The following is a 14,964-nucleotide window of genomic DNA, read 5'->3' on the forward strand; positions in this document are numbered from 1 at the left end:
ACCGTCTTTTTTATTTGATTCATAAACTTACATTCAACAAGCTGACATTCAAACACACAAGAGTGAAGATTGCAGTGAGTAATCAGTCCTTTATAAATGTGCTTGCCACCATCTATCAAATAGTAAACTATACAATGCGAATTAATATCAAATTATTTTAAAATAAAATGTACATGTAAGGTGAGTTTATATCATGTTATATGACGAATTAACTAAAACCTGCAGTCAGTGCAGTGCATTTGTGACTAATATATCGAAAGCAGACACTTTTGGGCAGGATCGTAAATCATTGTAAATGGAGAAATAGCCAAAAATCTGCCCGGGGTGATTTTTTCACGATTTGGGTTTATGATGTTATTAATGTTTAAAATATTGTCTGGTCGTTTCAGACTGAAATATTAACTGCACGGCATTTTGTATTTTTGAGACATTTTTCAAAGTAATTCCTACTCTCAACATTGTCAATTATATTTTTAAAGGCAGCTTATCTATTTTTAATATTAAAGGTCCATTCAGTGATTTGCTCATCCGGACGATCGTAAAAATCATCAAAATTTTGGTACCTTTGTTATTACATAGATGTGCTAACATAGCCTGCGAATGGTTCAGCCAAAAGCCGTGTAGGCCTATTTGAGACAAAATAAGACATTATACGAATCTGTATTTTTAGATACTGACAGTGTATAAATTAGCTACATGTATTTGAATGGCGGGGCTTCAACTTCGTCATACTGCTGTTTTCTTCGTTTTTTGCCAAAGTTGGCATTTTAAAACCACCAAATGACAATTTGAATGACTTATCCTTCAATTTTAATTTTTTTACTCTTGCGCTGGAATCACTGAATGGGTCTTTAAGAAATGTGGCGTATCATGTCAAAAACAGACATCTTTTGGGCAGCTTATAAATTTTGAGGCTTTAACATAAAGAGCTATTTTGCTTCACAACGCAGTTTTCCCCAATAAGACATTCCTAAGCGAAGATATTGAGTTCGTAAGTTATGGTATTAAAAAAATTGGAAATTGAGATATCGTGGGTAAAAAGCTGAAAAAAAAACCCAGAACAGAACAATTTGGAGAGTAATGAACAATAATGAATTAAAGAGTTGACAGGAGATTAGGAGTTAATGTTTTCTGCTGTTTCAGTGTATAGTTCTTATCGTTGATGGTTTGGTGGACTGTCATGTAACATGGATGTAAGCCGTGATCCTAAAAATGCCTTTCACATTGACCAAAACTAATTACAAGACCTCTTCTACATTGAGGCTGGCTTTCCCTTTTAAAGGGAATTTTTATGATTCTATAGATCTGTTATCAACATGATATCACGCTGTTCAGTGGTCAAGGAGTAAGGACCCCCGGTCAAGGATACTGATATGACATCATAGGTGATGTAATTTTCTTCTGCTGACCATATGATGCTGTATATTAACTATTATTGTTACATTTAGGCCTATACCTAGAACTTTTAAAGTCATAATTAGTTCAAACATAACTTTGGTAATACTCACTCGTTTTCATTCGTTGAAACGGCAAAACATACTTACTTTTCCTTACAAATCGAATAACAATAATTTTAAAACATTCCACCTCAAAAAGTAAAATAAAATAATTCTTACCAATACCAATAAAGTTATTCTCTTGAGCATACAAACCCAATCTCAGAAATAGATACCAGCCCGCGTATGGGCTGGCGAAAAGAATAATTTATTGAAACGTAGAGATAGTTTTTTGATATATGACGCTAAGTAGTTCATCTCCTATATCTACAACACACCGCTACCAGTACGGGTCAATTGCCTATTGTGAGTGCCCCTGTGTTGTGTGCATACATGTAGTTAACAATAACTGCATGATGGAATAATAAATATGAAATGCACAGACGCAAATGCAGGTTATTGAAAAGTAAAATGACCGCGTCTCTTGATGTAGTACATAAGTACGACTTACAATGACCGCGTTGTGTGACCGTGAAGTGTTATGTGTTCGAACAATTTACGCGATTGCGGGTCGCCGTATTTGGCACATGGATTTGAACATCGCATGATTGCGCGCTAGTGTGATTGATCGCTAGCGGTATTATAGGCTATTCGATTTTTTACAGGGAAATGAATTTAACAGAAGAAAATGTCAAACAAATTTAAAATATGCAAATTGACGGTCATGAAGATTTATGACTTTGTATTAGTTACTTTTAGGGTATTGTTTGCTTGGATCTCAGAATATTCCTCGGTTCAAAGGCAGAATATTTTGATATTTCACACCGCCAAGTCATTAACCTTTAAATAAATAATTGTGGTGTGGTAAAGCGCTCAATATACCATTTTTGAGATCCGCATCTATATAAATCTCTTTGTAAAAGTTTTAATCCATGTGATGACAATATTAGAATATTAACATCTAATAACTTCTGTCGTTGTATTTTAAAGTGTCGGTTTGCATTTTGTATTATTGTTTATCTAAATTAATATTATATTTATGTACTATGTGGAATATTATGGGGAATGTTTTACTTATTTTTGGTATTGGTTAGAAGAGACCCATACCTACATTTATAAATGACAATTAGAGGGCGATGTACCCCCTCCTTCTTAGTCCGCGTTACTAAGAGACCCATACCTTTACATTGTAGTTAAAGACAAAGGTGATCTGTGCTTTCTTTCTCTTGCTCTTTGTGGAATTAGATTTGTTTGAATTTTTTAGAAACATCACAAGCGATTGAAATCGTACTTTTATACAGCCATTTTCTGTTTACTAGAATCCCGGCAATAGAACTGAAAGAATTATAGTAGATTCACCTCTACTGTTTCGTCACTTGGCGTGCATGCACACAACCAATAATTATATATTTATAATACGCCAGAGGCCAAAGGTATCGCATAGGTATCGCATAATACAGGAAAGAACTGAAATGGGCCTAAAGTTGCTGACATCAGAAAGAAATTACTTCTATAAGAGGAATCATAATACTTGTAATATAAATAATTTGAAGCAAAAACTTTCCAATGTGAATTGGCATGCTGAACTGGATAATGAAGATGTAAATGATAGTTACAATAAGTTTATACATATTTTCAATAATGTATATGATGAATGTGTGCCTTTGACAAAATGCAAGAGTAATAATAAAAAAGAACCAAAATTTCCTTGGATAAGTAGAGGTCTTCTCAAAAGTATAAAAACTAAGAATAAGATGTATAAGAGGTATATACAAAAGCCATGTGATGAAACGCTTGAGTCATTCAAAACATATAGAAATAAGTTAAACACGTTAATACGAAAATCAAAAAGAGAGTATTATAAAAAGAAATTTGAATCTGTTAAACACAATCTACAAAAAACTTGGAAAACAATAAATAGTATTATTGGACGTAACAACAAAAGAAATATGCAAGCTAAATTCAAAAAAGATGAAGGCGAAACGGTGTCAGATCCCCAGAAAATTTCAAATGAATTTAATGAATATTTTGTTAACATCGGACCTAAATTAGCTTCCAAGATTACAACAAATGGCAAGAAGTACTATGATTATTTAAAGAGCCCATTAAGCAGTAGCATGTACATGAAACCAATTGTTAATGAAGACGTTATAAAAATAATACATAAATTTAATCAAAACAAGAGTGCTGGTCACGATACTATTGGTAATTACGTGGTAAAAAAGATTGCAAAGGAAATATCGATTCCGTTAACTATCATATTCAACCTGTCTATTACTGCTGGTGTAGTACCAAATGAGTTAAAGATCGCAAAGGTAATTCCCATTTATAAGAAAGAAAATCCAGAAGTTTTCTCCAACTATCGTCCAGTTTCTGTCCTGCCATGCTTTTCAAAAAATACTTGAAAGGCTTGTATTCAACAGATGCATACATTACATTGATAAATATGAAATTCTAAATGATAAGCAATTTGGCTTTAGATCTAAACATTCTACCTATATGGCTATCTTGGAATTTATTGACAAAATTAGTAATGCTGTCGAAAACAATGAGACAACTGTTGGGATTTTCTTAGATTTGTCAAAAGCCTTTGACACTATCGACCATAGTATTTTATTACATAAACTGGAACATTATGGTTTTAGAGGAAACGTTTTAAAATGGTTTAAAGATTACTTACATAATAGAAAACAGTATGTGTATTACAATTCTTGTAAATCTGAATATAAAGATATAATATGTGGAGTACCTCAAGGCTCCATCCTAGGCCCATTATTGTTCATTTTGTATGTTAATGATATCATAAATACTTCCACCATTCTAAAATTTGTCTTGTTTGCCGATGATACTACTATAACTTATTCACATAAGGACATTGTGTCCAAATACGATCTTATCAACAATGAATTAAAAGAAGTTAATAATTGGTTTAAGGCTAATAAGCTATCAGTGAATGCAAGCAAGACTAATATATGGTGCTTGGTACAAATCACAAAACATCACGCGTATTGTACAATGCTACTAATAATATTATATTAGATAATGTAATCCTGGAAAGGTTGAATAAGACCAAATTTCTTGGAGTGACAATTGATGAGAATCTAACTTGAAATTTCATATTACCAACATCTCAAAGAATATATCTAGAGGTGTTGGTGTAATAAACCAACTGAAACATTTTGTTCCCGAACGAATAATGTATTCACTATATTGTACTTTAATACTTCCTTACATAAACTACGGTATCTTAGCATGGGGAAATACTTGTCAAAAATATTTGGAAAAGATTTTCAAACTTCAAAAAAGCCCTTAGAATGATATCGAATAGTCACTTTTAAGTCACTCAGCCCCTATTTTCAAGAATTACAATTTGCTTAATGTTTATGATAGTTATGATCTCGAACTAAGCACTTTCATGTACAAGTATAATACCAATCTGTTACCAAAGGCCTTCAATAGTTATTTCGTTGAGCAGAGGAATCACCTCAGGTATCACACAAGAAACGCTGAAGATTACAAGATCTGTCTTACAAAAACAGAGTTTGCTAACAAAACAATAAGAACCGCCGGGCCAAGAAAATGGCATTCGATTGACAGATGCGCCAAAACGGCTACATCAGTAAAACTCTTTAGATCCCAAATTAAAACAAACCTTATGGAAATGTACACTTAATATCTCTTTGATTTACTTTGATTTACTTATTTCTATTTTTCTCCCTTTTAAAACAAAAAATCGATTAAAATTAACTGATCTCTTAGCATTTATATTATATTCACAAAATGTTCAGCTTTCTTTTGCGATATACGTGAGCATATGTTATGAAATCCTAATTTGTCGTACACTTATATTATGCATGTTCTTTATTCGTCATTTTTTTCCTGCTTAGTTCGTTCTACATGAATGTATGAAAGAGGGGGGGGTGTTTGTATGTATGTATTTGTATTTTATTAGACAAATTAAGAAACTTAGGCTAAGGTTAAGGGGGTGCTTGTTCAGGCCTTTTTGGCCTTCTGAGCATCTCCTCATTCAAATGTGTTGTCTTGCTGTTATTGTATTGTTGTATTTTGAATGAAATAAAGACTGATTGACTGATTGATCACTTTTATCACCACCCTTGAATACTGGTGTAACCTTTGCTTTCTTCCATTCACTGGAAAAGGTAGATGTGAACATAGAAAGGTTACAAATATGTGCAAGGGGGTGACAAATTACTGGTGCAGCTATCTTCAAGAGTTTAATACTGAAGTTATCAATACCTGAAGACTTATTATTTGCGAAGTTAAAATTTGATCAAAGATGAAATCTGGGGTTATGATATCAAATTGAAAATCTTCATACATGTAATCCCCAGTATTAGACAAAACATTGATATTATTACAATCATCATTTTTAAACTTATCAGCTAAGGGATTGCCAATGGATGTAAAATAACTATTAAACTGATTGGTTGTTTCTGCATCATTAGAAGTATTAAAAACCATCCTTAGTTTTAACATTAGTAGCAGAAGACACATTTTTAGGAATTAATTTTCTTATAGTATCCCATAATTTCTTTGAATCATTATTATTATTATTATTATTATTATTATTATTATTATTATTATTATTATTATTATTATTATTATTATTATTATTATTATTATTATTATTATTATTATTATTATTATTATTATTATTATTATTATTATTATTAGCATCATTGCAATAGTTCTTCTTCAATGTTTTATTAAGTTTGTTTACATCATTTCTTAATGTTCTAGCCATCATGGTGGCGGATAGTGGCGGACAACGAACGCGATAAGCATGGAGAAGCTGCACTACCCGATAGAGGAGGTTCCATCGAGGCGTTTGCCGTGTTCTCATTCTTCCCATTCCTTGAAGAAGAGGTCCGCTGAATGGACAAGGAAACGGTGTCGCGCTCCAATACACTGCGGAAAAAATCGGACTTTTTCTTGTGTTTTTTTGGTATTAGTAGTATCGCGACGCCAAAACATCCTTTGCGCAAGAATTGTTGGGGAAATCTACCAAAAGATATATTTTTTTGCCCAAATTCGTGGATAAATTTGCCGCGATGATTAACCTATAGGGCAATTAATGAACCTAATTGCTTCTTTCAAGGTTTCTTGTTTACTGTGAGAAAATCAGCCCTGGAGTTGCGTAATTCCCCCTATTGTGATTGATCGCTAGCGGTATAATAGGCTATTCGATTTTCAACCTATTGCTACATGGTAGTTAATCCTGTTACATCATCACTTCTACGGTGAATAATAAATATGAAATACACGGACGCAAATGCAGGTTATTGAAAAAGTATAATGACCGCGTCTCTTGACGTACTTACGATTTATAATGACCGCGTTGTGTGACCGTGAAGTGTTATGTGTTCGAACAATTTACGCGGTTGCGGGTCGTCGTATTTGGCACATGGATTTGAACATCGCATGATTGCGCGGTAGTGTGATTGATCGCTAGCGGTATTATAGGCTATTCGATTTTTTACTGGGGAAATTAATTTAAAAGAAGAAAATGTGAAACAAATTTAAAAATATGCAAAGTGACGGTCATGAAGATTTATGACTTAACATTAATACTTTTAGGGTATTGTGAAAAATCTAAAACTTGGATATCAGAACCTCTAAATAAATAATTGTGGTGTGGCAAAGCGCTCAATATACCATTTTTGAGATCGGCATCTAAATCTCTTGTGTAAAAGTTTTAGAATATTAACATCTAATAACTTCTGTCGTTGTCTCTGTATTTTAAATTGTCGGTTTGCATTGTGTATTTATTGTGTACTTAAATTAATATTACATTTATGTATTATATGGGGAATGTTTTACTTATTTTTGGTATTGGATAGAAGAGACCCATACCTACATTTATAAATGACAATTAGAGGGCGGTGTACCCCCCTCCTTCGTAGTCCGCGTTACAAAATATTGCTCAGTAGTTAAAGAATAAGGTAATCTGTACTCCCTCTTTCTCTTGCTCGTTGTGGAGTTAGATTTGTTAGAAGTGTTTTTAGAAACATCACAAGCCATTGAAATTGTAATTTTTTATACAGCCAGTTTCTTATCGAAATACTGCACTAACATGTTTACTACAATCCCGAGAACAGAATTAAAAGAATTATAGTAGATTCACCTCCACCTTCACCTGGCATGCATGCACACAACCAATAGTGTATATTTAATAAAGGTATCGCATAGGAGAGAGCATTGACTTTTATTAACTATCAAATATGATGTGACACAAAGTTTGAAGACTATATACAAGAATGGTGAAATTGCTGCTGAAGTGTTCTTGACAACGTTTAGGCATAGTATTTTAGTCAAAAATTTGAGTGTAAAAAAATCGACCATACTTTGTTTTCACATGATGGGGGTATTCCATTAAAACTCGGAATAACTTTTAAAGAAGTCTACAATGAAATGGGACGCTTTAGGGTTGGGTCGTGGGGTCAAAATTACAGGGTTAACTGTTATTTAAATCTAGCCAAAACAATAGAAAACATAACTGTTTTATTCTTCAAATAGAACCTAACCATTGCACCCATGTTGCTCTCTCTGTAATGGGACAATAACCATTTTCAATGAACTTTCGGTAACTTAGCATATACATGCGTTTTGAAATTAATTTAAAAACTCATACATATATGTTAGGTGTTTAATTCAGTCATATTATAATAAATATGAAATACGCGTACGCAAATGCAGGTTATAAACATACAATGTGCAAAAGAATTAAGGTACCAGTAATGTTCACCCTCGAGTTGTGTCTACACAAAGACAGATACGGTATGTCATAATTGGAACCAGCAGCCGATATCTGCATCTTTTAGCTAGGATTTAAGAGCTCGTTCAAGAAATAAAGACACAATGATAAAAAAGAAGCATTCTCGAACAAGAGAACTAGCACCGTGCTTTCATTGATTAGAACATAAAGGCGTAACTTTTGATTTCATTCCTTCCTTAGTATAGGTTTGGCAGCAGTGAAAAGGATTTTAACATCAGGAAAGCCCAGGCATGGAGGGCCTGCAACAGCATGAACAAGATATGGAAGAGCAGCCTGCTTAGAAATATTAAAACCAGGCTTTTCACCACCACAGTCGAATCAGTTCTGATGTATGGTGCAGAAACCTGGACAATTACATCAAAGTTTGGGAAGGCGCTTGATGGTTATTACACAAGACTACTCAGAAAAACACTTGATGTTACCTGGGAGTCGCACACCACCAATAAGGAGCTGTACGGCAATCTCTCCCCAATCTCCGAAAGGCTGAAAACAAAAAGGCTGAGATTTGCTGGACACTGTGCCTGAAGTGAAACAGAGCTAGGTTCCAGAATTTTGCTGTGGCAGCCTACGCATGGTAAAAGATCAAGATGACAACCACGGAAGGACTACATTAAGTAATTAATCGAGGATAGTGGACTAGAGAGACAAGACGTTAGGAATTGCGTGCAGAAAAGAGTTGTGTGCAGAGCCATCAGCGGAGTCCGACTAGACAAGTCGACATAAGCAAGTAAGCAAGTATAGGTTTTAGATCACCGTTTCTTTCATTCTCAACCAATTTCAATAAATGGGGTCTTAAATCAGAGCTAAAAAGTAGAGGTTTTGGCTGCTTGGTTTTTTGTGACATTTGTCTTTGTTTATGAAGAAGGTTAATGACCTTGCATTAATTATTTTAATGGTATTGTATTCAATTCTTGGTTTTTTCCTTCACGAACGTGAAAATCACAAAATGTTGACGGCAAAGCGACGTCAAAAAGAGGAAAAACAAGATTCGCTGACGAGTGGGAACGACCTTCAGCGACAATACGACGGAAAGGGACAAAAGGCTGCGGCAGGAAACGGAGACTTGCGCCCAAAACCGGACGTTTTTAAGGCGGCGAGTGACGATGTCTCGACGGAGCCCGACAACAAGCAACGAGGTCGGACGGCTGGCAGCGGATTTGTTTGCAGCAAGGAACGGCAGCTGACGGTGGATTGCGGCGATGATGACGTGACTCAGCAGCCGACATCAAAGCCTGTGTGTGTGCGGGTCGTATAGTCCACTTTGGCGTTTCCACTCTTCACAACGTTCTGATCATCCACTCAAAAATATCAATATTAATGATAATCAAAAATATTAACATCAATATGAACAATAATCAAAAATATTAAAATCAATATCCAAATTATTAATATCTATAGGGGAGACCGGGGCGTGTCCGCCCTATTTTCTTCAATCTCGCCTAGAGAGGTCAATTCTCATGCTAGAAGGCTATAGTTTTTACATTTTTAAGCGGTATACTATAGCTAAATACTACCACATTAATTTTGTAAGGACATTGAGCTTTCAGTAACGGCAGGAGAAGGAAAATAAAATCACGATGACAGGACGGACTTGCCCGTGCTGGGGCAAGTCCGCCCCTATGGTGGGGTAAGTTCGCCCTGATAAAAAGAAAAGGTTATAATATTGCAAAACAATTATAAATTCAATGCAAACGTTTAGTAAATGCTATATTAGGCACTTACTCTCTTCCAAAGAGTTTACTAAATTTAATGGAGGGGTATAATGTAAGCTAATAAATGTAGGAGTCCAAAATGAGCAAAACCTTTATTTACAACTTCGGCATTTATGGTTTTTGGGCATAAACGGTGGTATGAGTAATACTGATAAAACTTAACTTTAAAAAATATGCTTGCATGTAGTTTTACCCTTCTTAAAGGTATTATTATCAATATCTTGCATAATACGCCGACGGGAAGAATTCGCCCTGAGAGTCCGCCTGGGGAAAACACAGGGCGGACTTGCCCCTTCACATACAGGGCGGACTTGCCCCAACGGTACTTTTTTTCTTTACCTCGTGTTATGACTACTAAACACAATATGTCGATCTTTTAATTGCATAATATGTTGGGCAAAACGTTCCCCTTCCAAATAAATATAAGAACGAAACCCGTTTCTGTAAGGTCTTGAGATTATTACAATATTACTAATTCTACAAATGTAAACTTCCTTGACTCAAAAACGTTTTTTGATGATAATTTCTGTGGCGAGATGTGTCGGACTGTCTTGTTTTCTTGGGTACTTAGCTATGACGTGTGGCAGCTAATTACATCATCATTGTACTTTTCCAGCAGTCACGAGATCAGGAACATGGGGTGGGCGGAGTTGCCCCGAGGGCGGACTTGCCCCGGTCTCCCCTATCAATAATAATCAAAAATATTAACATCAATATCAATAATAATCAAAAATATTACACATATCAATAATTATAAAAAATAGTAAAATCAATATCAATTACAATTAGTGTAGTTCTGATTCCTCAGGACAAAGTACCTAAGAATGAGACATGTAGACCGTCCCTTGCCTACTGATGACTCTGAAAAGAGCCGTTCACTGAAGACTGTCCCTTGTCTACAGAAACAAGCAGACCTCGCCTATCTGCTAAATTTAAAGGTTTGGTGGCTCTGAAAAGAGCCGTTCAATGAAGACTGCCCCTTGTCAAGGGGCCACCAAAATCTGTATATTAGCAGATAGGCGAGATCTCCTTGTTCTCTGTTGACAAGGGGCAGTCTTCAGTGAACGGCTTTTTTCATCAGTAGGCAAGGGCGGTCTACATGTCTCATTCTTAGGTACTTTGTCCTGAAGAAGTCAGAGCTACTCCGGACGAAAGCTTGACAATTCTAAACTTGTCCGACGGCAACCCGCTAAAACCCACTAATTGCTATGAATTCCCGTCGTAAAAGCCTATCCCAAAATCAATATCAATAATAATAAAAAATATTACATATCAATAATAATATTTAAAAAATAATATAAATATCAATAATAATCAAAATAGTAAAATCATTGTCAATAATAATCTAAACTATTAATATCTATATCAATAATAATCAAAAATATTAACATCAATATCAATTATTATAATCAAAGATATTAATATCAATATCAATAATAATAATAAAAAAATATAAATATCAATAATAATCAAAATATTAAAATCTATATCAATAATAATCCAAACTATTATATCAATATCAATAATAATCAAAAATATTAATATCAATATTTCAATAATGATCAAAAATATTATCATCAATATCACTAATAATAAAAAATGTTAATATCAGTATTAATAATAATCAAAAATATTAACATCAATATCAATAATAATCAGAAATATTAATATTTTTGATTATTATTGATATTTCTTTTAATATGAACTTCAAAATTGCATCGTGCCGGACAGTCCATTGAAATCGAACAGACGTCAACAATGGTCAAAATCGCACAACGAGGGTAATCTCGTGGACCTTGTTTTGTCCTCCGCTTGTTCTTCTCAGAGTCGCGGGGAAATGATGGGACGTCTGTCTTGGGCTGCATGGGTATCATCTGTCAGGTTGGTATTGTGCCTTGTCAGGATTTTCTTGACCCCCTCAATCCATCTTCTTCTTGGTCTTCCTACAGGCTTGGTACCGGACAGTTTGCTGTTGTAGGTCCGCAGGGCTGGTTGATTTGTGGGCATGCGCATAAGATGCCCAAACCATTTGATGCGATGGCTTTCAATCTGGTCTAGCATAGGCTTGGTGCCAACCATGTCTCTGATGACTTCATTTCTAATTTTGTCCTGCCGTGTCTTGTTTACAGCTTTTCGTAGGCATTTCATTTCACAGGTGGTGATCTTCCGTTCAGTCTTTTTGTTCATAGCCCATGTTTGTGCCTGGTAGCAGAGAGTCGGAGTATAGATTGCGTTGATGATTGTTCTTTTTGCATCCATTGGCACAGCTGGGTGGGAAAGTATAGGGCCAAGCATGAAGGTGATGTTGTTTGCTTTCTGGCATCTGGTTTCAATTTCTCGGTCTATCTTCCCGTCTTCAGTAAAGATGCTGCCCAGGTACTTAAACTCCTTTGATTGCTGGAGGGTTGTGTTGTCAATCTTGATGTCCAAGGTCTTTTGGGATCGGCTGATCAGCATGGTTTCTGTCTTTGGGATGCTTATGCTCATGCCATACTTCTGGCAGGTTGCGTGCAGTCTGTTGGTGTGGTTTTGTAAGCTAAGGCTGTCTTGGTGGATGAGACATTGATCATCTGCAAACAGCAGTTCATTGAGAGCTTCTTCATCTAGATTTGCTTCTTGGGTGATCCTGTCCATAAAAATGAGGAACAGGAGAGGCGAGAGGACACATCCTTGTCGGACACCTGACTTCACAGGAAACCACTTGGTGAGTCCTGTCCTTGTCCTGACAGTACAGAGGCTGTCCCTGTAGATGGCTCTCACACTGTCCAGTAGTTGCCCTTTTACACCGTAGTCTTCTAGCACAGTCCAGAGTAGATCTCTGTTTACTCGATCAAACGCCTTTTCTTGGTCTATGAATATAGTGTACAGATCTTGGTTGTACTCAATACTCCTTTCGCACAGCTGTCTCAGAGCAAATATGGCATCAGTGCACCCTCTGTTCTTCCTAAACCCAAACTGCGCTTCGCTCAGCTGATGTTCAACAACTGGTCGTATTCGTTTCTCTAAGATCTTTCCATAAATCTTCCCAGTATGGCTGAGCAGAGAGATTCCTCTGTATTTGCTACAATCTCTTTTACTCCCTTTTTTCTTCCAGATGGGGACAATGATTGCACGTTGCCAGTCATCGGGTACAGCTCGCTCCTCCCAAGCCCTGTTGAACACTCTTGTCAACCATTTGACTCCTGTATCTCCACAAGCACGTATGGCTTCTGTTGTGATGTCATCAATTCCAGCTGCCTTGTTTTTGGGACTGGTTTTAATGGCATTTCTGACTTCCTCCTGGAGTATGGGTGGTCCGGCTTCCTCTTGGAACCGAGGATGGAAGGGCTGCTGCTGTTGTCTGTCACCGTCACCGCTTGGGTTGAGCAAATCTTCGAAGTATTCTCCCCATCTGTTGGTAATTTCGCAGCTGTCTGTGAGGGGGTTTCCATCCTTGTCGTTTATGATGGCGGTTGGGTCAAAAGGCTCGTCCCGCTGTTTGTAGGCTTTAACTGCTTTAAAGAACTCTCTGCTTGAGCTACTTGATTTTTCTGCCAGATCTTCCCCATATGTTTTCCAAGACTGGTCTTTGGCTTCTTTGATAGTCTTCTTGCAGTTACGCCGGGCTTCCCTGTACTCGTTGTAGTCTGCTTCCAGGTTGCTTTTGGACCATTTCTTGAAGAGTCTTTTCTTCTCTTTGGTTGCTGCTTTGACCGTGTCATTCCACCAGGATGTCCCTTTCACTTGTCCTGTTTTTCTTTTCTTAGTCCCACAGTTTGCTTTAAGGGTGTCTGTTAGAGCATCTTTGAACCATGTCCACTCTTCTTCTGTATTTCCTTCCTGATCTGGTAGTTTTGGAATAGCTGATCCATCTGTTGTTCGATGGCTGCCTTCACTGGCTCTTCTGCTAATTTTCTGAGGTTTATTGTCTCAGGTTGCTGCCTTTTATTTGGCCGTGGTCTTCTCCTGGCACTTGTTTCCATCATGACTGGTCTGTGATCAGTATCTATGTGGATGTTTGGCATTGCTTTAGAGTCATTCACTTTGCATCGATCTGTCTTTCTAATGAGGATGAAGTCAAGCTGAGAAGCTTTGGTGAGGTCATTCCACTTGTACCATGTGAATATTTGGCTACTCCTATGTTGGAAGAATGTGTTTGTGACAAAGAGATCATGTTGGGCACAAAGTTCCAAGATGAGTTGTCCATTGTAGTTCCGACTTGTGTTTGGTGCACTGTGGGGTCCTAGGTAATCTTCCCAAGGTGATCGTTCACTTCCCACGTGTCCATTCATGTCTCCCATTACCACCAACATATCCTGATTCTTTGTACTGTTTATAACATCAGATAACTCTTCAAAGAATGTATCCTTTTCTTCATCTCAGTAGGAATCATTGCATGGAGCATACACTTGGATGTATGTTGTAACCTCTTTCTCTTGTTGTATTCTGAGTCTGATTATTCTTTCGGATATGTAGTCAACTTCCATAATGTTCTTAGCTAAATTCTAGGTGTAGGTAGAAACCCACTCCATGGACGGCTCTTTTGTTCTTGTCCACTCCAGACCAGATGAGTACATAGTCGTTGTGCGATTCCTTCATGCCTTTTCCTTTAAGTCTTGTATCAGATATTCCCATGATTGAGATGCTATACCTCTGCATTGTTTCAACAATCTTTGGTTCCTTCTGTCCAATTCCACTGACATTCCATGTTGCAGTCCTAGTCGTTGGGCTGTTTCGTTGTCTTTTAACTGTTCCGTGTCGTTTTCCATTTGAATCCGTCCGTTTACATTTCCTTTGTTTACTTTGAGCGGTAGTTTATCAGCTGCAGGCTTGCTGGGCCATTCGCAGCTTCCCCGGTCCATAAATGGAGCCGAGACAGTTTCCTGCTTATTGGGCAGGTGGGTAGCAGCCGAGGTCCACTAGTTAAAGGGTGGATCGCCTCTCCCACGGAAACACGATGACTGTTGAACCTTAACAGAGACTGTTGAATCTAGAAGGTTTCCTCCACTCACATTGTCATGTTTCAATCAGTGGCTAAGGA

The 14,964-nt window shown here is 36.6% G+C and overlaps 1 protein-coding gene across 1 annotated transcript; it reads right to left on the reverse strand.

Annotated features, from left to right (window-relative positions):
* Window positions 1-8,397: 8,397 nt before the first annotated feature.
* Window positions 8,398-14,692, reverse strand: LOC140139705 (uncharacterized). Its single transcript, XM_072161407.1, has 4 exons — window positions 14,575-14,692; window positions 13,735-14,301; window positions 12,626-13,702; window positions 8,398-8,471 (listed from the first exon to the last, which is right to left on the reverse strand). Exons 1-4 carry the CDS (start codon window positions 14,690-14,692, stop codon window positions 8,398-8,400), a joined length of 1,836 nt encoding a protein of 611 aa, XP_072017508.1.
* Between the last annotated feature and the right edge of the window lie 272 nt (window positions 14,693-14,964).

The sequence above is a fragment of the Amphiura filiformis genome, chromosome 18 (genome assembly GCF_039555335.1).
Source record: "Amphiura filiformis chromosome 18, Afil_fr2py, whole genome shotgun sequence".
In the NCBI taxonomy this organism is placed as follows: domain Eukaryota; kingdom Metazoa; phylum Echinodermata; class Ophiuroidea; order Amphilepidida; family Amphiuridae; genus Amphiura; species Amphiura filiformis.